Source organism: Phalacrocorax aristotelis, chromosome 6, assembly GCF_949628215.1.
Source record: "Phalacrocorax aristotelis chromosome 6, bGulAri2.1, whole genome shotgun sequence".
Taxonomy (NCBI): Eukaryota; Metazoa; Chordata; class Aves; order Suliformes; family Phalacrocoracidae; genus Phalacrocorax; species Phalacrocorax aristotelis.
The window spans coordinates 11,329,567-11,354,482 of NC_134281.1; the positions used below are offsets into that span (position 1 = coordinate 11,329,567).

At 57.3% G+C, this 24,916-nt stretch overlaps 3 protein-coding genes across 3 annotated transcripts; 2 read left to right on the forward strand and 1 right to left on the reverse strand.

Moving 5' to 3' along the window:
* Positions 1-7,154: 7,154 nt before the first annotated feature.
* On the reverse strand, positions 7,155-11,293 carry CCDC71 (coiled-coil domain containing 71). The gene is made up of 2 exons (XM_075095889.1): positions 11,210-11,293; positions 7,155-8,830 (listed from the first exon to the last, which is right to left on the reverse strand). The coding sequence occupies exon 2, from the start codon at positions 8,767-8,769 to the stop codon at positions 7,570-7,572; it is 1,200 nt and encodes a 399-aa protein (XP_074951990.1). The 5' UTR covers positions 8,770-8,830; positions 11,210-11,293; the 3' UTR covers positions 7,155-7,569.
* A 129-nt stretch (positions 11,294-11,422) lies between these two features.
* LOC142058538 (uncharacterized) lies at positions 11,423-15,621 on the forward strand. The gene is made up of 5 exons (XM_075095891.1): positions 11,423-11,680; positions 11,760-12,145; positions 12,750-12,910; positions 13,319-13,451; positions 14,971-15,621. The coding sequence occupies exons 1-5, from the start codon at positions 11,530-11,532 to the stop codon at positions 15,175-15,177; spliced, it is 1,038 nt and encodes a 345-aa protein (XP_074951992.1). The 5' UTR covers positions 11,423-11,529; the 3' UTR covers positions 15,178-15,621.
* A 240-nt stretch (positions 15,622-15,861) lies between these two features.
* KLHDC8B (kelch domain containing 8B) lies at positions 15,862-21,152 on the forward strand. Its single transcript, XM_075095890.1, has 6 exons — positions 15,862-16,152; positions 16,848-17,306; positions 18,173-18,337; positions 18,554-18,778; positions 19,038-19,139; positions 20,524-21,152. Exons 1-6 carry the CDS (start codon positions 15,963-15,965, stop codon positions 20,718-20,720), a joined length of 1,338 nt encoding a protein of 445 aa, XP_074951991.1. The 5' UTR covers positions 15,862-15,962; the 3' UTR covers positions 20,721-21,152.
* The last annotated feature ends 3,764 nt before the right edge of the window (positions 21,153-24,916 follow it).

Consider the following 24,916-nt stretch of genomic DNA (forward strand, 5'->3'; position numbering starts at 1 on the left):
CCCTCCGTCACCAGCATTTCAAAGCCGCTGAGCCTCACCCAGTCCCTCAGGCCCCCATGGCCTCAGCTCCACCAGCATCTTTCAGCAGCAATTAGAGCACTTTCTCGCTATCGCCAGCAGACCGAACAGCTTGGAGGAGTAGCAGTGGAAACCAGCAGCACTCGCTGCTTTGGGGCACACAGAGGAGGGTCCCCCCAAAGCCTCGGCAGAGCCTCTGAGCTCCTGGGGCAGCCTCTCATGCCTGGCCAGCCCTGCTTGGACTGACTTCAGTGAGCTCAGCAGGCAGCCAACCCTTCCCTAAACATCCCCAGTGAGACAGAGAACCACTTAACCACTTCCCTTCCCAAGGAATGAGCTCTGGCACCAGAGCCGGTGTCTGCCCGGGACCACCGTCCCACCACTGTAAGTGTCGGGTCAGTGCACTGACGGCCCCGCGGCACAAACCAGATCCGGATCGCACGTGGGTAAACAACAACGTTTCTGTTGAATTAGCTGGCCTCATGGTCCCAGCTGCAGAATGGGCAAATCCAAAGGGAAGTCAAAGGGTGGGCAGAGAGGCAGGAGCTGGTAGAGCGTCTGCCAGCACAGTGCCGACCCAGCACGTTTCTAGGAACTAACCTGGAATGTGGATTTATGCCAGTTTACACTAGTTCAGCACCAGCGGCACTCATCTGGAATGTTTCCCATCCCAAGCCAGGGACTTCTTAGTGGGGCTTGGCTAACCCCAAGCCTCATGGGGTTGACTGGGGGGAAGAGGCGGCGATAGTGGTGGTCTCCAGCTGATCGTGCCCACTCAGCGGCCGAGCACACGGGAAATGCCGTTCCCCAGAGCTCACAGGGGGCCAGGAGGAGCAGTCTGGCGGGACTCAAAGAAAAGCTGGACACACTGGGTGGTTCTGAGCACCATTTTACTGAAGGGCTGGACACCTGCAAGGACTTCATAACAGAAAGTTCACTTCATTTAAGAAAAAAGACAGTCTGTTTTTTGTCCCATTCCCTCCAAAGAACGGAATAATACTAATGCTGTCTTTTCACCAAACAATGCCATTCCAAAATATACAACACTGAGTGTGGAGCAGCCCAGCCTCATATTAAACATTAAATATTAATATAGCTTCAGAAACATTCTACACAAACAAATGAAACAGTAAAAAGTTCACTCAAGAACAAGATGGTCAGTTGTTGTAAATTTTACCATACAAAAGTTTGTTACTCGCGGTAACAGAGTTTTTTGTCGGGCTCCTGTGGGCTGCAGTTGCTGCTCCCTGGCCATCGCTCAGGACCCCCAAAGGCCGGGGGATGCCTGCGGCACCCGTCCCAGCCAGAGCAGGTCAGTCACGCTGCGTCGTGGAGACGGCTCTCTTAGAGATGACGGTTGGCAGAGACGAGCGTGAGGGGCTGGGCAGTGCCCGCCCAGAGCCCCATGTACCACAGAGCAGCTGCTGTGCCTCTGCTCTGCTCAGGAAATGCTAATCCTGAGGAGTGCTGCACCAGGAACCAGGAGGAGGGCATGGCATCACACACCGCCCCTGCCCTGCCAAAGACACTCGTTTCAACCCATCCCAGGCCTGGGCAGCATGGCAGAGCAGGGGCAGGAGGGGAGGTATTTCTGGGGGTAGCTTTTCAGCACCTTCTCTTTTACAACAGCACCACGTGTCTGACTGTGCCTGCAGGAATCACCAGACTCTCACAGGGGCTGCCTGTAGCAACAGAAACTGAAAGGGCTAATTAAGACAACAAGGAGAGAGTCCCAGACGATAATAAGGCCTTTAAGAGACTCCCGGGGCAAGGCCTAATCATCCCCGCAGGGGAAGGTATTTCGGATGCTCATCAGAGGAAGTGCTACCCCCCGGGAGGGCATCCAGAAGGTACAAGTCAGCACACAACCATGGTGGCTCTGCAAGCCAGGGAGCAGCTTACCTTCCCTGCGGCCACCCAAGCAGGGCTAGTTTGTACAACCAATGAAGGGCAAAAAACAAGGGTTAGGAGGGGCACCTGCTCCAAAAGGGCACCCCGTCGCCCATGCCCCAGAGCCTGCAGCACCAGTGCCTGCAGAGTGCTGCCAGATGGGGCAGGACAGGCTCCATCAGCTGGGCAGGGACAGTGGAAGAAGTGCTACTGGTACACCACAGACCTGTCTCCTCTGCTTGCAGATCTCCTCCTGCAGCAGAAGCTGGCCAGCCAGGCGCTGCTGGTGTCTTTGGTTTCCCCTAATCCCAGTTTCTCACTTTTTGACTAGTCCTCCTTGGTCTCCCTAAGGAAATGGAGGAGTCCAGCCTCAGCACCATAGCTTTGGAGGCAGCAGCTGGCCAAGCTGCGAGCACTAGTGCAGCCACATCCACAGACAGGGCTCACTCAACACTTGGGGCTCTCTCTCCTGCATTCTGGGACCAGGTCTCTGCTCTACCAGCCAGCAAGGCACCTGGTGCCATCCTAATGGCACACAGCTCCAGGCAGGAACAGGCTGCAAGGAGAGGGAAACCAGAGAATGGTGCTCTCAAGCACAGCACTGACTGCAGGGGCCTGGGAGCAAGCTGCCCTGCTGCCTCTCAAGAGTTGGTGCCAGTCCACCCAGCTCGCAAATCCAAGGGCTGCAGCGCCATCAGGAAGGTGAGGTGCCCCAGAACAGCTGTCCTCTCCTCAGGCCACCCCAGCTGCCCAAAAGCAATCCCTGTCTGACCACAGAAGCAAACAGACCAGTGACATTTTGAAGACTGAAACAGAAACTGTCACTTCCACACAAACCAACCAACTTGCTTGAGCAGCAGGTGCTCCACACAGCTGGGCACTGACCCTGCCAACAACGGCTGAAACAAGGATCCTCCTACCTAAACCTGCCCTCCTGCCCAGGAAGTTGCCCAGCTTGTGTGACACTGTCCAGCTGCAGCTGATAAACAAACTTGTTCTCTGCCCTGCCATGTCCCTTGTCCTGTGGCCAAAAGTCCAGCTCCCACACAGGGCAGGGAACTTGGACCCAAGGGGGTGAGCAGCTGGAGCGTCTGCACCCCCAAACATGCTGGCAAGGTCTGGCCACGAACACAGCACAAGTCACGGCTGAAAGGGCCCAAATTCTGTGCTCAAGCCCAAAACATAAAGTCCCCCAACCCCTCCTGCCACAGCTGAAGCTGGGGGACATCCACCAGCTCCATCGGTGGAGAAGTACTGCTGCTGTGTGAGGGGGGCCCAGAGGACACGTGGCAGAACGGGGCGGCTACGGAGCAGGGCCATGGAGCCAGGTGCACAGCATCACCCACCCATGCTGTTCTGCTCCTGACTCCCCTGCAATGGTCTGAGCTGGTGACTGGCTGAACATTGTGCAAGGGAACACCAGGCAATGAGGGGTCTCAGCCCACTGCCCCCCACCCCTGTGAGCGTTGAGAAGTATCCAGCTACATGAGCAGTCACAATGCTCCACAGAGCACACCTCCTTCTCACACCAACATACCACTAGTGGGCTACAAAACCGGAGTAACAAAATAATCCCTTATTTTGCAGAAAAGTGCTTAAGAAATTCTGTACAAGGATCGCTACGGCAGCTGGCTCTGGGGGGGGATGCAAACAGTCTGGAAGCAGCAGCATCACACTACGTGGCTTGCAGGGGAGAGGCCAAGGAGAAACTTCAACGGAAAGTAGTGGCAGAAGGTGAAATCTGATCACAGTGGACATGAGCTTCAAAACATTTCTACCTATTAACAATGTGATTTCAGCTGGTATCTGATGTCAGCTTCCCCTTCAGCTGCCCGCCGGACAAGCTTCTCTCCCCATGGACCTCACTGACGGACATCTGAAGCATGCAGGAAGCTCAAGGACTTTGTCTGGTGAGGCAAAGCATAAACTCTCGCTTCTTGGCAGCTGAATGAAAGGAGAAATGATTTCCACAAACACAGTTGGAAGAACAGCCCTTTGACCGCTGGCTGAATCATTTCTCGAAGCGACAGTGGCACAAATCCATGCAGTAAAAGCATTCCTAAGAGAGTCTCCAAGGCTCTCAGCTGTCACGGTGCCCAGGAACAGCACAAGCCAGGTTAGGCACTTGGATGAATTCAAAGTGACTAATACAGAAACAGGTCTGAATAACCTGCACACAGCACGCTCAGCAGAGACCACAGTACTCTCCAGGCAAAGCATTTCTACGTGCCCTGCCAGTTACTGTTGTGCAGGTCCCTGGAAGACAAGTGTCACTCTGCTGTCACAGAATAACAGGGTGGAAGGGACCTCTGAGAGGTCTCTAGTTAGATCAGGTCTTACACAGGTCTGGTTTGATCAAACGCTTTACCTTCCCTAAACACCAGACAGCAGCGTCCATAGCAGTCTCCTGCACATCAGCATCGAAGGCCTGAGATGCTGGAAGCACCTGCACCCAGCCACAAGATGAAAGATGGCAGAGCCAACCACCAACAGGCTGCAGGCACCCTATCTGCTGGCACTGGATTCCCTGGGAAGAGCTCACAGGCAGCAGCTGCTGACATTGGCACCAGGGGCCATAAAGCCCCTCTGTGAATAACAAGCTGCAATCCTTCTGGCCAGGCTCCTGAATCCCCTCTGCAAGGAGGAAGAGGAGCCATCAGAAGGGCAGAGAATCAAGCTCCAGCACTACCCAGTAGTAGCTCAGGGACCCTGCAGTCTGTTAGAGACGTGCAGAAGAGCTGACAGAGACTGGACTGATGACAGGCAAGTCCCTGAGCACAGAGCTATGGGGTGCTCACTTCCCTGGCAGAAGCCTCAGTGACACAGAAGAGATTCTAACACTTGCCTCTCCCTGTGGAGTAGAAGACCTCTTGCTGGTGGCCTGGGAAGGACACCAGGCGAGCTGTCACCACCAAGCATTCACAGAACTCAGCTCAGTGCCTGGAAAGGCATGGCAGCGCTAAGGCAGTATGTTTTGCTGGATATGTTAAACTAGAGTATAAGCCAAGTCCTTGACTGGCAAAGACCCAAGCTGTGAAAGACAAGATGTGATGGAGAAGAGTGGGGAGGCAGGCAGCAGCGTGGCTGGGGGAAGAAACACAGCGAAGAGGAGGGATGGGGCCAGATAAGCTGGCCTCAGGTGCTCAGCTTCCTGCTCAGGCTGGAGGAAAAGCAACCTTGGCCTGAATTCAGCCTTGCTGATGCATGGTTGTTTTTCCCACCGGAGGCCAGCCACTCAGCTGGGATATCTGCATCCCGTGAAGAGGCTCCAGAGACAGCTCTCAGTGCCCTTATATGGGGCTGGGAACAGGGGAAGCTGCCGAGCAGCCTGTCAGACAGCGATACCACAGGCAGGAGTTCAGAGCCCTCCTCAGGAAACAGCCAAAAAGAGAAACTCCAGTGCAAGACTTCAAGACCTGGCATTTGAGAGCGTGGGAATGGGAAAGGTCTGAAGGATGGGAACAAAAGGGACAAAGCAATTTTTGGCCGGTTAACAGTGATGGAGCGTCCCTGTTCATCCAGCAACATGGCAGGACAAGGAACCCTCTGCCAGGGCATTTTAAAAACACACAAGCAGAAAAAAATATTTCCTCCTCCTCTGCAGCCAACCAGCGGCATTCACAGGTCAGTCTCAAACACTGCAAGTTATGATCTCTGACAGCAGCTCAGATATGCACAGTAAAACCACACAGAACCCAAGTGTGCGATTCAGAGCCTGCAATTATCCCCTGAGGGAGAACCTCCACCCCACCCTATGTGGGCAAGGGGGCAGAACCCTGGCTGTGCCTCAGGACACCCAGCTTCCCCGCCCTCTCAATCCCTCATGAACCCCCTCTCTTCTCTCGTGCCACGGCTTTCCTCTCTGAGATGGGGATCTGACGCTGACCCCTTTTACAAAGCACTGAAATCCAGCGGTGCTAGAGAGGTGCTGAAATGTAGGGAGCTGGGGCTGGGCTTCCCAGGGGAGCTCATCCTTTCAGCCAACGTCCACAGAGATTACTAGGTCAGACCTGCAGAGATCTGAACGTATGGCGGTGTAGAGCCACGCCCGCACCTGGCTGGACACTGCTCCCTCTCCCCAAGGCACCAGGTTCAGTATCCCAACAGAGCTCATTGGAGGCCATCCCTCCCAGGTGGCAACTGCAGCACCAACCGCTCCGACCTGGTGTTTCTCCTGGAGCGTGCAAGATCCCCCGCTGCAGAGAACAGAGCAGACCTGACCTCTGCCAGCGCACAGCCTGCGTTCCCATCCCACAGCGTGGCACCGCACAGGAAGGCTGACACAGCCATCTGCAGTGGTTCTGCAGTGCCTCCTGGGGACAGGCAGAGCCTGCACTCCGGGAGCTTTTACACCTGCCACACACTTTCTTGCAACATCCCAGACGGCACAGCAAAGCCGTCACCCATTGCCACAGGGTGCCGTCACCCATCGCCACAGGGTGCCGATCTCCCCTCCTACTGCTTCACCCCCACAAACTGACAGAAAGAAACTCTCCATGTTTAAGTGTTGGCATATATTCCCTCAACCCTTCTGCTTTTCTGCTTTAATTCAGGCTCAAATACCCCACTGACCTCTGGGACTGGCAAGGTGTATCTAATACATTCAAACACAGCCTGTGTCTCCTCTACTGGCACCCAGAACCTGCACCTGAAACATCCAGCAACAACAAAGCAGTTACATGGTGGGCAGGGCACTTTATGCAATTCTCATTAACAACTCCAGCCCTTCAGCTCTAACAGTCACAGTTCACGTTCTACGTTTGCACCTGGGACACAGGAGAGGGGAGCAACACTGGCTGCTGAGGAGGAATCACTCTTTGGAGGCAAACCCCTGCCATGAGTTCAGAGCTTCTGCGACCAGCAAACGGAGGAGGCACCTAGAGACATCAGGCAGACTTGCAGGCAACACCCCTGTAACAGTCCCCCGCTCTTATGCAGAGGTAATACTGAAAATATCATTAAAACTACAGTCAACTATCAGCTGGTAATTCTCTGAATTGCTTGGCATTTCTGGAAAGAAATAAGTGGCTATAACTCTGCCTACCTCCGAGCTGCTCAGGAGAGCCCAAAGCAGACTGTCACAATGCTGAATCGCAAAGAAATCCTGGCACCTTTCAACAAAAGATTGGCTGAAGGAGAGGGAGAACAAAAGCTATCAAACCCAATCCCAGAGGGATGGAGGAAGTGCATCTTCCCACAGTTCCTAGGCGATATGCACATATATGGATATATAGATATATAGATAATAAAGTTATAAAATTTGATCAAAATAAAACCAGTAAATGTACAGCTTGAAAAAAGAGCAATATCACAGTGCATCAATGTCATGAGAAAGTCCCGTGTTCTCACCCTGCACGACAGTGCAGCCTGCCATGTTCAGAAGAGCACCCATGGGAAGTGAGCCCTCTGACCTGCTCAGCTTGCCATGGGCAAGTCTCACCATCCCATGTTCCAGAACAGGGTTCTGTATTTCTGCAGTCAGCTCTGCACAGCAGCGGTAGCCAGGCAGAAACAGGGCAAGAGCAGGCTGCTCCGTCTGCAGGTTAGTCGACATATCGTCACCAGGCACCAGAGATCCAGAGTTGCTCTTAAACTTCTCCATGCTCTGGTGCCGGGCTAGTATTTACTTACTTACAAAAAAAAGTGACAAAGTGAAGAAACTCAGGGAACACTGTGAGAGTGGGACAAGGGCTGAATTCGGATCACAGGGGACAGGTTGACCCTAAGGATCTTCTGTGCTCTCCTCCTCACTTCATCGTCAGAAGAAGAGTTGCCCACCTTGATGGCCCGGAATTTCAGCAGGTTCAAAGTGCTCTGAGCACGTCGAGATTTATTTCGGACAGGAATGGTGTTTGCTTTCTTCCTCTGTGGGGCTTCTCTCGCCTCTGTAGCTCTTTTCCTCTTCTGCCCAATGCTCTCCTGGTAAGTGCTGCTGTCCTTCCACTCTGGTTTTCCCACCAGAGGTTCCTTATTTCTGATTTTCAAGGCCTTGGACTGGGGTGCTGTGGTGCAGTCCTGGGACGAGCTGCCCGTGACTCTCCCATTGAGGACTCCTGAGGCTTTGCAAGCGTTGCTCTCCTGCAGCACTCCACCCTTTGGTCCCTTCAGAAGATGTAAAGCAAGGGTGGCAGAATCCGGCGCTTTCTTTATCAAACGCTTGTACCCCTTACCTTCTGTTATTTTAGTGGTCTTGCCTGAAGAAAACTGCCTTGGCGAACTCGAAGCCTTGAGGAGTTTAAGGTCCGAGGGTGAGATCCCAAGACGCCCTCGTGTGTACTTGGACTCCAAACAGGATACAGTAGTTTTCAGTGGCACCAGAGCTTCCAGAACCACTGACAGTCTCATGGCTGGGTACACATCAGGATACATGCTCGTAGGGAAGCCCACCGCCGTGGCCTTGGATGTGCCAGATCTCGTCTGCTTCAAGGAGCTCAAGAGGAGATTTGTGGAGTCCCCTTTAGAGACGGGCTGAGCAGAAACTTTCGAAGAGTTCACCGAAATGCTGGTGGGCGAAGCAGAGACCTTTGTCACAGCTGTGGTGTTTCGAGCCGGACTCTTGGCGGACTCAGCAGCAGCAGCAGCAGCGCAGTTGTGCGGGGTGCTCTCTTTCGTTTGGCTAGGCGTGTCCGCCGTGCACGAGCTGTACCCGTACACATCCTTACTCCTCAGAATTGTGGGCTGGTAGCCCTCCTCCTTCAGGCCCTGTATAAAAGCCACCAGCTGGGTCTCCGTGTCTGAAAGGTCCTTGGACATCGGGTTGAAGACTCGGAGGGCTTCCTCCAGCACTTTCTGTCCTGCAGAGGAAATTCTTGACCAGGAATGGACAGCTTTTTCTTCCACATTGTTCACTGCAATATTCATGGCATTAGGCAAGCTGGCACTTCAAAAAGGTCCAAATTTCTGGAAAAACAACCCTTGATACCTCAAAAGGAGAGAGAAGATAATTAGCTCACAGGAACTGAAATCATCTTGCATTTTTAAGTGGGGACCTGAAACCATTAAGCCTAGGCATGGCTACTCACAAACACTGGGTTGGATTCTGGGAACAACCCAAGTTAGCAGCACCATCAAGATAATCCTGCCACCGATTTATCTCTGTGGTCAAACTAAAACATTTCTCACAGAAATAGCCTCAAACCTAAACAAAGATTTCAGGCAATCCCATCCAACCAAGGGTTCCAATGATTAACTCAGTGAAATATGCAGCTCGTTTCCAGTTTGAGTTTGACACGCCCCAGCTTCAGGTAACCAGATCTCATTTTCCCTTGGTAAAGCAGCCCTTCATTGACCCCTCTCCCTGTGCACACACCGAGAACACGACAGTTGAGCCATCTCAACATTAAGCAGCCTAAGCACCTCAAATCTATCCCAGTGTCACGTTCAATTTTCCAGCTTCCTAACTGATTCTGCTCAAAAATTAGAAGATTCTGAGTCCCTGCCAGAATGGCCGCATCCTCCCGAAGACCTGACAGCAGAGCTGGAGGCTGTTTCAGTTGTGCTTCATTGATGCCGAAAGCTGTGGCAAGGCAACACCGCTCCTTGCTGTTCCCTTGTTTGAACAACGGTCTGCAACTTGCTGTCACAGCAAACTGGTGTCAATCCAAGGGCACTCACTGCCAAGTGAGGAGGAAGCAGGAAATTCAAGCAGGGCGGCATGAAGGAAACACACATCACCGGGGCCAAGTGTACAATAGCCTGGTGGACAACACCCGGATAATGCTCAGGGCGCTACACAGCTGTCTGCCCAGGACAAAAGCACTAATTGTTGCTTTAAATACATTTTAAAAAAAAGGCACCAGCAGTCCGGACAGGACTTTGTGAGGCACCCAGGACAACTCTGACCTTCTCACACTGAGCTGGTGACCTCACCATCTCCACAGCTGGATGCTGTGCTAAGAAGTTATAAAATCTTTAGCTTCATCGATACCTCTCAAAATTATAAGGAGGATTCACCAAAAAATCCTTTTCAGGGAAATGCGGAACGTGTTGGGAACACTATTGGAGAGGGTAGTGCGCAGGCAAGAAAGCCAGGATGGAAAAGTTTGTGCTTGAGCAGACGGAGCGAGGAGCTCCGATATTCCTCCCAGAATTCTGGTTTCACTGCTACCCCTCAGCCTGGGAGTGCCAGCCCCGGCCTAGCGCCCCACACCACCACCGGCTGCACAAGTAAGAGGCACGAGCCAAAAGCAGCCACAGAAGGGGAAGCACAGGTTGGCGGGGGGATAAGAGCCTCCGCATGACAGACTAATCTCAGTCAAGTGTTCTGCAGACGTCACAGCAGAACAGGGATTTGGAGGAGGATAATGCAGTTGCTCTGTGACACACGGGATCTCCCAGGGAGGAGGGGAGGAGGGCAGGGAAGCGCTCCAACGGAGCTGTGACCAGCGGTGAGATTCGCCACCTCCAAACCAAACAAGCGGCAACAGGCGCGACGAAGTCAGTAAGGCTTAATCCTGAGCTGGCAGAGAGTGAGAAACACAACTAACAATGTGAGCTCAACAGGCTGCTAAACGGATCATCTTCTGCCGAGAACTTCTGGCTGTGGCAAGCCCGGGAACAGCCAGGATGCCTTAAGGGATATTCTGATGTTGAACGGAGAGGCTGTGACATCTCAGCAGGGACATGACGTCTCGACATCGATCTGCCTGGTCTTGTTTCGTGCGGTGCAAGTCGCAGCAGGAGAAGCGGCTGCAGACAGGCACACCGCAGCCAGCCTATCTGCCCAGCGCCAAGCCTGTTCGCTTGACGCACCCCGGCTGAAGCATCGCGGGCCACGGACCCGCAGCACTCCCGGCGCGGCCACGAAGCGCTGGCAGGACCCTCACGCACCGCTCGAGGGAAAGGCCCTGCAGTGTTGCTCCGGGCGCACCGGGGGGCGGGCGCTGCCGGTACGGCCGGGGCGCGGAGCTGGGGCAGAAACCCAAGGAGGGGCTCGGTGGGGACCGCGGGGGGGGCAGCCCCCCGGCGAGCCTCTCCCCCCGGCCCACCCCTCAGTGTGGGGGATGTCCCTTCCCGAGCGCCCGTCCCTCGCTCACCCTCCCCGGGCTCGGCCCGGTAAGGAGCAGAGAGCCGCCCGGTGCCGACGCCCTCCGTACGGGGCTGCGGGGAGGTGATTGGTGCAGACAGAGGGTGCGGGGGCCCCCCCGCACGGCCCCGCGCCGGCTCCCGGGCACGGGAGGGGAGGCGGGTCACCTCAGTGCCGCGGCTCCGCCTCTAGCGCCCGGAGGCCGCCCCGCCGGGCGGCTCGGCAGCGCCCTCGCCCGGGAGCGCGGGGCCCGGGCACCGCCGAGCCCCAACCTACCGGCCGCTGCCAGACCCACACCCGCCGTCGCGCTACGACCGCCGCTCCAACATGGCCGCCCGCGGAGCGCCGGAAGCACCGCCCACTTCCGCTTCCGGCCTCCGTTCCTCCGGCCGGGGCCACGCCCACAGCACGGAGGGTGTTCTGGCGCGCCCCCTGATGCCACGCCCCCCCGCTGTGACCATGGTAACGGCGGCGGCGGACGGTACCGCTCCGGGCCGGCAGGGGGCGCACGGCAGGCGGAAGCGGCGGCGTTTCCAGGTAACGGCGGCGCGGCCGGGGCCGGTTCCGGTAGCGGGGCCAGTTCCGGGGGAGGAGCGATGAGCGGCGGGGCCGGGCGGCGGCGGTTGGTGCTACACGTGGACCTGAACAACACAGTGCTGGCGGCGGACGCGGTGTCAGGGCAGGGTCCCCGCGCGGCGCTCAACGCCTTCCTCAGCACCGTCACCTGGGGCCGCGCCGGGGCCGCCGGTGAGTGCCGGGGCCTACCGGAGCCTGCTGGGGCTGGGCGGGCGGCGGGGCCGCCGCTGAATACCTTTCTCTCTTGCAGGCGAGTGGGAGTGGGCGAGTGATCGCCCCTCCCTGGGCCCCCCCTGTCCCGGTGCCCTCAGCTACTACAGCCGCCACGGCCGGGACCCTGCCTTCACCGAGGCGGGCCCAGGCCGGTGCTTCGGCGGCCTCCACGCCCACCACCTGCAGCTGCTAGAGTGGCCAGGCCGGCCGCACGATGTCTTCTCCGTTCCGGGAGAACCGAACAAGCGCTACCACCTGATCCTGCCTTCTTTCTTCCGCCTGCTTGACGCCCTGCACCGGGAGGGCAGGGTCTTCGCCGTTGTCTTCAGGACCTTCGGCACAGACCTGCCCCGTGCCCTGCGGGCCGTCAGCTGTGCCCTGGCTGGGCAGCACCCCCAGTTCCCCACCCTGCGGGATGTGGCGGTGAGTGGCACCCCTGTGCTCCACAGAAGGGCAGACAGACGGCCTGCACGGAGCTCCCTGGGCTGCCCTTGAGCCGCTTGGCCATCCTGCTTTTAAAAGCACCGGCTTCTGCGGAGAGGAAACACTACCAGCTTCTTGGGAAGAGGCTGTTAGCCGTGGGGGGAGCATTGTGCATGTGCGGGTCCTGGGTGGGAAAGGCCTCCTCTCGGAGGATCCCTTCTCCCCAAGAGGGGCAGCTGCAGCAGAGCAGGGGTCCCTGGCCCAGAGCTGATCACAGCCGTGCTCTGCCCCTTGCAGCACGCCAGGCAGGAATGCTGGGAACCAGCTTCAGAAGCTGCTTCAGATGTTCCTCAGAGTGTTGACAGGGAACAGCAGTTGAAGCGGAGACAGCATGCAGCTGGGAGGTCATTCCTTTCTGTCCCTATGGAGGCGTTGATTTTTGGTTGGGGGTGGTCACATGCCACCTCTTTTCTTCTCCCAGCACCATCCTCCCACGCTGAGGCGGTGGGGAGCCTCCACTATACTGCTTGTTGTCTCTGCCAATGCACCAAAAAACCTATCTGCTTTGAAAACCTTTCCTCTCCTGCTCTCTGTGGTCCTGCAGCTCCCCGTGGACCTCACCCCTGGCCAGATACGCTGCAGCAAGCAAGGGGTGGTGCTGACAAGGGGAGCAGAGCGACTGGCCACCCGGGACGATGGCAGAAAGCTTTACGATTACTTCAGCTCCCTGGAGGGAATTGGGGGCTTCCAAGACCACTTTGGCTGGTGAGAAGCACGACACTGAGGAAGTGGATTTGGCATTTTCTCCTATCCCGCAATTCTCCAAGCTCTCCCAGTCTGGCATAGCTCCTAGTTTTGAGGTCTTTAAGTTGTTATGTACATGCTCCCTGTTTTGCCTGTGGGCAGCCTGATGGGGCTCTCTCATCTTTCCTCAGGTCCCTATCCCCTTGTGTGCCTCCTGCTTTTCTCCAAATGCCCCTGATTTGCCACCCCACTGCAAAATGCTTTTCTTTCTCAGGAGGCAGCAGCAAGCAGAGGGACAGGATGGTCTCTGTCCTGCTTCCCCAGCTCAAAGAGTCACCCTGAGCTCACAGTGCAGCCTTGTCTGCATTCACCCGAGAGCCATCTCCCTCTCCTGCCCCTGACTGCTCCTTGTCCTGCTTGCTGTTTCAGGTGGGCCAGAAATAATTTCTCCTCCCAAGGTGGGAAGCCCCTGTGGATTGACCCCCACGATCCTGGCATTCACCACATCTTCATCGACGACAACATCCGGCTGGACGATGCAGACACCATTGTTCATCCCCAGGTAGGTGGCTGAAGGCCTCTCTGGCACTAGTGCCAGTGCTGGGGGCTCATCCGTGCTGAGGTGAGGCATATTTTGTCCCCTTTGCATGAGTGTGAGCTTGCAAAGGGGGACCAAGGCATAGCCCCGGTGTCGACAATGCATGGGGCTGCCCGTAGGGAGGGCGAGATCGGCTGTCAGCAGGGAACAGCAGGTGCTGGCTGCCTGCGCTCTGCCGGGGTGAGTCAGCCCCGCTCCTGGTGGCAGTGGTAATGGCAGCAGGCCAACCAGCCTTGGCACATGGCCGCAGCTTGTCTGTGGCACTGAACTGAAAAGGCAGTGTTTGTGGCAGAGCACCATTGGAAAAGGGAACGTTTATGCAGACAGAAACGCACCTGGCAGTTGGACAACTGTCGATGCTTGAACAAGAGCTGCAGCTCCTCAGACGAGCCTGAGCCCCTGCCTGTTTCCACCCAGGAGGAGACAGCACGGCTGGGGGGGAAACCTGCAGCAGCCGCTGAACAGTCAGCGGTGTTTGCCAGGCAGCTGGGGAGTGGTGAGGGGTGGGGTCCTTGTTGAATATTCCCTTCCATACAAGCTCTCTCAGCTCATAGCTAGTGGCAGGAATTATTGCTTCCGGGGACAGACCTGTCAGGAATAGGCTTCAGTCTGTGCCATGCATGATTCAGGTGAATTAATGCGGATGGCTCCACTGAGAGCCCAAGCAGCTGCTGCCTGCATGTCTGCAGCAGACAGAGCGGGGCTCACACAGCTCCACTCACTGCCTTGCAGCCTCGGGCTGCTTCCCTGATCAGGGAGCTCTTCCTTTTGGCAACTGTAGCCGGCACAGCTGGGTCAGGCTGCTTAGCCTGTCTCGGGGCAGCCATGCAGCCAGCCCCAGGATTCCCCCCCCACTGGATCAGACAGGTGGGATCAAGTCATGGTGGCAGCAGACCTCACTGGGGTCTGGGCGGCAGCCAAGCATCTCGCCAGCAGGACTTATCCCCGCTGCTGGGACTTTGCTGTCCGGCAGCCAGGATCAGTAGGTTGAATGCCAGCTTCCCCTCCTCTTGCATCACCAGCTCTACAGGGCTGTCCCTGTGTCAGTGATGGTGACGGAGCAGTGCTGGGAGGGAAACAGGTTGCCAGGTGGTCTTAAGCAGAGCCATGGTTAAGATCAGAAGGTGAAGTCCTTGTTCCCTCCTGTGTGACAGGCTGTGGCAGCCAAAGGAAGAGCTGTTGGCAGAGGTTTTCCTCCGCAGAGTCATTTTCTTCCAGCTGAATGGCATGGCCCATTCCTTAGGGGAGGCCCAGCCACGTGTGTGACAAGCTGGTTTGGAGCCAAAGGGGCCTTGTGGAAGGGAGGGGAAATCCTGAGAAACTTCATCTTCTACCGCTGGAGTGGAGACAGGAGCCCTGCCCTCTGCCACTGACCCAGAGCCAGAGTGAAGGCGCCTGGCCGAGGAGGAGGGCAGGCTGCACCACAGGGCACTGCTGCCTGCAGAGGGTGCGAGTGCTCCTGTGCGTTGCTCGTTCCCTGCAGGTGTTTTCAGAGCAGGGCAGCAGCAGCCCCAGGTGCGCTCCCACCTCGGAGCTGTACGACATTTGCCTGGTGCAGACCAACCTGCTGGAGGCCATTGCCGATGAGGACTACTTCCTGCGCTGCGTGAGGAGGTGTGAGGAGAACTATGACCGCTACCTGGCCTGCATGGAGAGGGACACCCCGAGCCAGCAGAGGGATGGACAGTGATGCCACCTCGCTGGGCCAAGGGGCACTGGACTGGGACACCCCCTGCTCCCTGCAGGCAGAGGTCTGGCTTGGTTTCTGCTTCAAGCTGTCCCCTCTCCAATGTGTGACATGCCCACTTGGTCCTGCCAGAAACCTCCACGCTGGAGCGCAAGCGTCCTGGGAGCTTGTGCAATGGGAACTCTGGAGGAAGCAGCTTTCTTTTTCTTGTTAGCGGTGTCGGGAGCTGCCTGCCTGGCTGGCAGGACAGGGGAAACACAAGCAGCCACGCTGGCATTCCCACACCTCCCTTCCCGCTCCCATGCCAGTGGCTGGTGCGGAGCAGGTGCCAGGGTAAGCGCAGTGTTACCGGCAGCATGCCTGAGTGCCGATTGCGCCATGGCGTTCTCCCCGGCAGATCTAGCAATGCTGTGTCGCTTCTGCCTGTTTTTAAAGCAAACCTTTCTAGCTCGTTTCTGTTGTGAGTTTCCTGCCTGCCCTTGGCTCTGCCTTTGGGAAGCGCCTTTCCCGACATGTTCAGTCGCAGGGCTCGGCCCAGCAGGGATGAAGGTGATGGTGGTGGGCTTGGACCTGTAGGCCTTCCTAACGCTGCTGAGAGCCCCCTGGCATGGTCGTGCCCCGAGCAGGGCTGAGCTCATGCTCTGTCCCTGGAAGCCCTGTGGTGGTGATGGGCAGGACGGTGGATTCCTGACTCCGTGAGCCCGGTGCTGGCCCGGCCCCAGGCAGCCGTAGGGCATGGGGCCGGGAGTCCTGCCGACACCGAGGGGGTCTCCCCATTCCCTTTTATCATGCAGCGGGATGAATGGGGCAAGGGCACGGCGGGCCGGCAGCGGCACCGAGGGCCCGGGGCGGGCCGGGCAGAGGGGAGCGGGGCCCGGCGGGGGAGGGCCGGGCCGGGGCGGGCGCGGCGCCGCCTCCCACCGGCAGCGGGCGGGCCCGGCGCGGAGCGGCCGGGAGAGCAGCGGAGCGGACGGAGAGGTGAGCGCGGTCCCGGTCCCTGCCCCTCCCCTGGCAGCGGGGTCCCGGGCCCGGCGGGGCGGGGGTTGCGGGAGGTGTGCTGAGGGCAGGAGCCTCCGCGGGTCTGGACTGTGCACGGGGAGCCCCGGGGAGCGGAAGCCTCGGGGGCGGGTATGGGCCGTGCAGCGGGAGCCCCGGTGGGTACGGGTTGTGAGCCGGGAGCCCCGGGGTGCGGATGGCCCGGTGGGTGTAGGCAGAGCCCGGGGAAGTGGGAGTCCGAGTGGGTGCGGGCTGTGTGCCGGGATCCCCGGGGTATGGGAACCTCAGGGAGCAGGAGCCCCAGTGAGTGCGGGCAGGCAGCCCAAGGGTGTGAGAGCCCCAGCGGGTGCAGGCGGGGAGCCCAAGGGTGCGGGAACCTCAGCGGGTCCAAGGAGGGAGCCTGGGGAGTGGGACCCCCAGGGGGTGTGGGTGGGGAGCCCAAGGATGCAGGAGTTACAGTGGTATGGGCAGGGAGCCTGGGGAGCCGAAGTCCCAGTGGGTGTGGGCTTTGCATTGGGAGCCCCAGGGAGCATGAACCCGGGGTACAGGAGCCCTAGTAGGTGCAGGTGTGGAGCCCTGGGGCATGGGGGGCTGTTGCACTGCTGAAGGGAGTCTGCTTGCTGGGACTAGGGGGAGTGGTGGGTGCCCAGGCGCTGACTCGGGTGCTCTCCCTGCAGGAGGTGGTGGGTCAGGCCAAGCTGGGCCGGATGGGCGGCGCAGCGGGGCCAGGGCCCGGGGACCCCCAGGGTGGCTGAGCTGGCCCATGGCGACGGGTGCAGGCACCTTTGCATGGGCCGCCTTCCCCGCCATGCCCACGCAGCGCGTGTACTGCAGCGCCACGCACCACGACGGGCAGCTCTTTGTGCTGGGCGGCTGTGGGAGTGGCGGGAGAGCCCTGGGTGCTGCTGAGGTGCTCGACCTCCCGGCCCAGCGCTGGACCACTCTCCCACCACTGCCCACACCACGGGCTGGCGCTGCCGCCCTCACCCTGGGCAAGCAGATCCTGGTGGTGGGCGGTGTGGACATGGCGCAGAGTCCCCTTGCCTCTGTGGAGGTCTACCATGTGGATGAGGGCAAGTGGGAGAAGAAGGCAGCGCTGGCTCAGCCTTCCATGGGCATCTCAGCCGTGCAGAGAGGTGAGTGAGGGCTGGGGCTTGGCTGCAAGTACCTCTACTGTCCAGAGAAGTGGGGATGCAGGAGTTGGGGATGCTTAGGTGGGATTTGAATCCGGCTGCCGCTTGGAATGCAGCACTTTCACCCAGCAGCTGGACTTGCTGCTTAATGACAGGGTCATGTTCCTGCAATGGGGAGCAGGAACTGGCTGCAGCACAGGGCTAGGTGATGCGGAGCCCTTCTGGGCGTGGGAGCCTTTCCTGGCTGCCCTGGCCAGGAGCCATGCTGGGGCAGCTGAGTGCCCTGCTCCAGCCCAGCTCGATGTGCTGTGCACTGAGTGCGTTGTGATTCCTGCCCAAACTTTGCTGAGCAGCCTCCTAGCCTTGCCACAGCCTGGCAGCCCATGTACTGGGGGCCGGGGTTGGTGCCACATGTGGTGCCCATGTCTGCTACCTGGCTGGGGACACTGTGGCATGGCCCCAGGCTACAGCAGAATGGGCAGGGCCGAGGGGCCAGCAGGGCATCAGTGGGAGTGGGCAGGGGTGCTGGCCACACTGGGAGCAGGAGCAGGATTTGGCAGCATGGCTGTGTTGCCATGGTGTCTCCAGGGAGATGGTACTGCCGAGAATAATTAGAGCTGATGGCCTTGTGCTCCAGTCTGCGCCTGATGGATGGGGCACAGTGGGGGGCAAGGGGGTTCCAGTGGGGTCAGGGCACTGCTGGCCTCAGGCCTGGCTGTGTTCACCATCCCCTGGCCACCCCAGAGTGGCAGCTGGCCGTGGGGCTCAGGAGCATCTGTGCTGCCTGCCCTGGACGGCATGGGAGGGCTCCCAGACCCTCGGTGCTGCCCATGGCTCTCCCAACCTCACCACCACCACCTCTTTTGCAGATGGAGCCGTCTATGCGCTGGGGGGAATGGGTGCAGACACCTCTCCCCAGGCACTGGTCCGTGTCTATGAGCCAGCGAAGGACCACTGGCAGCCCCTGCCCTCCATGCCCACCCCGTGCTACGGGGCCTCCGCCTTCCTGCAGGGCAACAAGATTTTCGTCCTGGGTAGGTGCTGCTTGGGGTGAGGCAAGCATCTTCCCGCGGCCCTGCCCTCTCCCTCTGCTGCCTCCCTGGACCAGGGGGTGACCTGATGCACCCCGGGGTGGTTCCACACTGCCTTCCTACCTAACACTGCAGCCAGCAGGCCCCATCCTGCTCGCTGAGCCCACCAATGGTGCTGGCTTGGGGCGCCGGCAGCCGCAGCATCTCCTCTATGCACAGGAGGCCGGCAGGGCAAGCTGCCCGTCACAGCCTTTGAGGCCTTCGACCTGGAGACGAGGAGCTGGACACGGTACCCCAGTGTGCCCAGCCGCCGCGCCTTTGCTGCCTGCGCCATGGCCGACGGCATCATCTTCAGCCTGGGGGGGCTGCAGCAACCAGGGCCCCACAACTTCTATTCCCGTCCCCACTTTGTCAACACCGTGGAGATGTTCGATCCTGCACAGGGTGAGCTCCATGTCCCTGGGTGGGGTGGGAGCGTCCTCTGCAGGTCCAGGATGCCTCCCTGGGTCTTGGTGAGGGGTGTCCAGCCCGAGGGTCACGGTTCACCCAGGCTCTGAGCATCAGCCCCTTGGACACATGGCGGGTCCTGCCATGTGTTCCTGGGGTGCCATTAGCCTGGATGTCTCCTGGCTTTGGTGGGTGGAGACACCTTCTGCATGGAGAGGAGCCCCAGTGGATGATGCTTACACCCTCTCACCCCCAGGTGTGTGGAGCAAGCCAAGCCGTGCTGTCCGTATGAGGGAGAAGAGAGCTGACTTTGTGGCTGGCTGCCTGGGAGGAAGAGTGGTGGCCATGGGTGGCCTCGGTATGTCTGTGGTGAGGCATGTGGCTGTGTTTCTGTCCCCGTCCTTTGTGGTACCTCAGTGACCTGTGTGGTGGTGGGGAGGTCAGCTGTGCAAAACTGTGGTGGTACTGCAACACCCTCTGCAGCCGCGTGGCCTTAGCTCTACCCCCCCATGTCCCTCCTGTGCCCCCTGAGCGCTGGGGAGATCCTACTGCCCTGCCCCACGGGCTATCCCCCTGTTGTGGTTTAACCTCAGCTGGCAACTAAGCTCTGAAAAGCTGCTCACTCACTCCCCCCTGGTGAGATGGGGGAGAGAATCAGAAGGGTGAAAGAGGAAACTCGTGGGTTGAGATAAAGGCAGTTTAATGGGTAAAGCAAAAGCTGCGCATGCAAGCAAACCAAAACAAGGATTTAATTCAGTACTTCCCATCAGCAGGCAGCTGTTCAGCCATCTCCAGGAAAGCAGGGCTCTATCATGCATAACAGTTACTTGGGACATCACTCCGAAGGTCCCCGTCTTCCTTCTTTTATGGAGTGGGATATCCCTTGGGTCAGCTGGGGTCAGCTACCCTCAGCCCACTCGCTGGTGGGGTGGGGTGAGGAGCAGAAAAGGCCTTAGCTCTGTGTAAGCAGTGCTCAGCAGTAACTAAAACATCCCTGTGTTATCACTACTGTTTCCAGCACAAATCCAAACCATAGCCCCATACTAGCTACTATGAAGAAAATTAACTCTACCCCAACTAAAACCAGCACACCCCCACTGAGCCACTTGCCCCTTCCACCCCTTGGGCCAAGCTTTCCCTGCTCTGTGTGCAGTATGTCAGGCCCTACAGCCCACGCTGGCTAAGCCCCACTGTGCAGCGCTGCAGCGCCACATCCCTCTCCCAAGAGAGTTGGGGAAAGGTTAGTGCTGTCACTCAGCAGCAGGGATGCTGTGGGGAGGGCTGCCCAGGGAGCCCAGCACTGGCTGCAGCACTCCCAGTCCTGCAGTGAGGGCTGCCAGACCCTGCCGAGCAAACCTGGGGTGATGCCACAGGGCAGGAGGAGGTGCTGGGGAAGGCGAGTGCTGCTGGCCAGATCCCTGTGGTGTGGAGTTGCTTCTAAGCCCTGCTGGAGCTGGAGCTGCCTTCCCTTATTCCCTGGTGATGGCTGCAGGGTGCCGGTGCAGGGGCAGAGCCCACAGTATGGCATCAGTGCCAGCAGCCCTTCCTTTGGAGATGCCACTAATCCTCTTGTGCCCCTGCAGATGGCCTCTGGGTTCACAGAGCCCCTGCAGCCCAGAGCTTAGGACCAGCCACTGCTGGGGGCTCTGGCTGGGGCATCAAAGGTGTGTGAAGGGGGAAAGCAGAGCCTAGGGTGCAGGGAGGGCTGGGAGGTGGGGCTGATGCCATCCTGTCTCCTGCAGGGAACCAGTCCTGCCCACTGGACTCAGTGGAAGGGTTCAGCCTCTTGCGGAAGAAGTGGGAGCCGCTGCCCCCCATGCCCACTGGCCGCTGCTCCTGCTCCAGCTGCCCAGCACCCAGCCTGCTCTTTGTCATTGGTGGGGTGGCCCAGGGCCCCAGCGGTGCTGTTGAGGCTCTATGCCTCCGTGAGGTGCCCTGAGCAGGGCCCCAGGGACCAGGCCTGGCCGAGCACCAAGTGCCTGAAGACAGGGACAGGGTGTGTAAGCACCCACATGTGCGGGTGACCCATCTCTGGGGAGCTGCCATCCTGTGACACTGGGCCACCGCAGCAGCCATGGTTTCTCGCCATGCTTCAGAAACCTCTCTCTGCTCCTGCACCACTGTGGCAATTTAGCCCAGGGCAAAATCCTGCCTGGTGGGAGGGCCAGGGCTGGCATCGTAGAGGGAGCAGCAGCGGCAGGACTGTCACTGGCACACTGTCCCATCTGGCCCCGTCCGTGCCGTGTGTGTAGCAGTGAGTGCTGTGTCGTCGTAGACCCAGTTGATGTCTCATGTAGCACAGAGATGCCCTGTAGCTCAGTGCCTAGGAGGTGATGTAGCACCTTGAATAAATGAAACACGTGGAATTTTACCCTGCTGGAGTTGTGTCGTCCCTGGTTATCCTGCTCGGGGCAGGAGCGTGCTGCAGCCTTATGGGAAAAACCCCTCCCATGGGAAAGCCTGGCCAGCCCTTCCCCAATGGGGCCTTGTGCCATGGGGCAGGGATGTGTCTTGCTCCTTTCCCCACTGCCAGGGTGAGTGGAGCAATGTGATGTAGGGATCCAGCCTTCCTTTTGGAGAGGGAGAGCTGAGTGGTGGCTGCCCAGCCCTGGCACAGCCTTGTTCCTGCTTGGCCTCTCCTGCAGGCGAAGGGGCTGCGGGGGCTGAAGGCAGCAGCAGGAGAGTGGCTGGGGTGCAAGAGAGGTCAGGGAATGGTGAGAGTTGCCAGGATACTGAGAAATAAAATGAGATGTCTAATGATGCCGGGGCTCCTGGGCCCCATCCAGCACCACAGCCCAGCCTCAAAGGATGTAGCACAGTCTGGTGCCTGGGAAAGCCAGATCCAGCTGTCTCCAGCTCTCCTGGAAAGGAACACCACATCTCCAGCTTACCGGTGCTGGGATGGGAAGGTAGGCTCCATACCGGTGCTGTCTGTGGGTGACACTTAGGGGTGCATAGACCCCCCAATTGCCTGGTGCCGTAGGCTTGCCTGAGCCTCCTTGGTCTTGGCTCCATGCAGAGTCATGCACCCCAAAGCACAGAGTGGCGGTCGCAGACTCAGGTGAATGAATCGATCTTTCACTGATGTGACATTAGAAAGATCTCGCAGGTCTGGGTAAATATCAAGCACGGATGCCTGACCTTTCAGAGAAGACAGCTGGTGCAATCCTCTGATGGGTAGCAGAGCTGGAGACGTGTGAGGCCAAATCCTAGCAGAGCAAGGCAGCATCTGGCACACCACTGGGGCAGGCTGTGCCGTCTGCCGGGGGCATTACAGTGTGGGGAAAGTTGGAAATGATTTAGAGAACAGCATTCGCAAGACGTTTTCAGTGTCATTGCCCCTTCGCCTCTGCTGCCTGCCCGGCACAGTGACTGTGGGATCTGCCCTGACATGCCGCATGGCTGTTTGCTTGGGGTTTGAGAGGAACATCCTGGGATACCTGCGCTGGCAGTCCCTTGGATGAAGCCATCCCTGCATCCGCCTCTGGAGTTGCCATAGAAACCACCACTGTGCCAGAGCCAGCATCAACAGGGAGCCCTGAATTAGTGATTGAGCTCTACCTCAGCAGCCGGGGGGATGTGCTGGCAGCCAGAGAAGGTCAGCAGCTTGTGCTGTGCCGGGCAAGCTGGACAGAGGGACCCCCTCCTCTGATCACAATGTGGGTCCAGCCTCCTCCTATGAATATTGCAGAGCACCCCATTCTCACAGCACTCCCTGACCTGTGCTCAGACCCGGTGGGCTTTTCCTTCCCAGGGTCCTGAGCCCCTCAGTGCTGCTGTGGGCTGGGGTACCTCCTGCCAGCCTGCTGGCCCTTTCCAGAAGCCACTGAGGTACATAAATAAATAACTTCAGTCTCACTTCACTGAAAAAAACTTCAGTCATGGGGGACCCTAAATCACAGACCTGCATTGGAAATGCAGGCCTGGTTAATAAGCCTTTCCCACAGGAGCATCGCATGGATGGGATAAAGCAGACGCTGAGTCACTGGCAAATTGACATCCCTGTGTGCCAACTTCACAGCTTTCCCTGCGGCTGATGGGGCACCCAATGCTACTTTTTCCAAATTCAAGATGATGCCAGCTGCAAGAGCTGGGAGATGCTGGTAGGGGAAGCTGCAGCTCAGGAGCCCTTTGCTGTTGCAGTGTTTCCAGCAGTGACCAATGGTCCCTGCCCCACAAGGGGTTTGCCCCTTTCTTGGCAGCACCTTGCCTTGTGCATGCAATTGCCTGGCACACCGACGCACTGCAGTGCCGTTTGGCTTGGCTCTTCCACCCAAGGCAAACAGAAATCTATCACCTCTCCTAGAAGTGTGGATTTCTCATTCTTTTCTATCCCCTTTTTTGGGCACAGGACCAGTGTCCCATCCAAATGAGGGGAGAAGAGCAGCCAGGATGAAGGCCAAGGACATCTCAGGGTGGATGGAGAGTTCTTCAAAGGAATGATGGTCCTGCCCACCCTTGGAGACTGACATATTAACTGGAGAGGTCCTGTGAGTTTCTAATGAAATGTGCTACAAAGGAAAAAAAGTCAAGGGACATACCAAATATATTGCTGTCTATCTCCTGGCAGCTTCTGCTAGTTTTTACTAATGAAAGGCTTCAAGTAGCTGGCCACACTCCCTAACGCTAGAAGCACAGTTACTTCAGATATAAGGAGAGCTACGAGCCAGTGCCTGGCAACATGGCTAATCTCTCCCGAGTGTGTTATGGATGGGGAAGACTGGAACTGGAGGTAGCTGTCAGACCTATAATTTTAAAAATGTGTTTCCTTATAGAAATTTCTTTCCATTGTCAGGAGAAATGGAAATAGAAAAATCTCATTTGTCATATTCCACAAACTCAGTAGACACTCAAACCAGAAAGCTCCAGCCACACCAGAAATAGGAATAGCTCTGTATAATAATCTAAAACAACATGCTGAGCCTTATCACCAGTGTGCAAAGCACTGGCAAATCCTTTCCTAAGGGCAATGGAAGTGCTGTAAATGGGTACAGGGCTCTACAGTCTCTTCTGAAGGGAGTTCTGGGCCAGCTTTCCAATCATGAGCAATAAAATGATGGAAAATCACCATTTATGATCCAGGGCTGTATAGGACCTGGACGCACAGCAAGGCTCTTGGCGGCAGCGCCACGCACCAGGCTGTACAATGGAGCTGTAGGCAGAGCAGAACAAGGCTTTTATTTACTCAACAAGTGCAATAAACATTAATGTTCCCATCAGCATGGCTCTCTGGAGGAAGGTTTGCCCTCCAGCTCATGGCTGCCTTCAACAGCCTGGCCATTATCCCATCCCTGAAGCAGGAACACAATCCAGGCTGTGATTCCCCACTCCAGTCCTAGAAAATCAACTTGTTAGAAGCTCAACGTGCAGCTGAGAGTTAACAAGCTGCCATGATAAATAGCATGTATTTATACCAGCCCTAGCACTGCAGTGACAAGCAAAAACAATGCAGCAAAGCTACTCCGAGAAGTTTTTTATGGGTAAAAGTCCAAGCTTTTTTTTTTTAAGTGAAAGCTTTATTTCTGTGGGATTTGATTAGTAAACCAGATATATACATCAAGAAAGCCATTATATTAACACCTCTGAGCTCCAGGCTGCCTTTAGTACTAAAGCCAAAAGAACATAAAGGGGAATTTGAGTAGTTCCCTTAATCTGTCTATGAATTTATATCAACCTTATTTCTAGGGTGGTTTAGTGCTTACAGAGTATCTTCAGAACCAGCAACGAAATATTTCAACAAGTATTGAAATTGTTTTGAATTAACAGAGAAAAAAATAGGCAAGTAAGCATGCCTGTTTCACATTCCTGAAGACAGAGGATACAGAAGTAAAAGGAAAACGTTCCAGTAAAACCATATTTGAGAATCTTTCTCCAGGGAGTGTTTAGATGATGGGTTATTTTTGTCATACTTCTAATGGGTGAAATTAAATCATTCTGCATTTCTGTGAGAAGTATTTACACGAGAGACCACACAGTGTCTGGACATGAACTAAATGGGCATTGCAGCTGCCGTGCTCCCATGGGAGCAGCCCTCGGTGTGCCAGGCTCTGAGCCTCCTCTTCCTCCCCCTGCCCCATGATGGCCCCTGAATGCCTGAGGGTCAACTCCCAGGTGGAGGGGTGGGCTGCCAGGGCC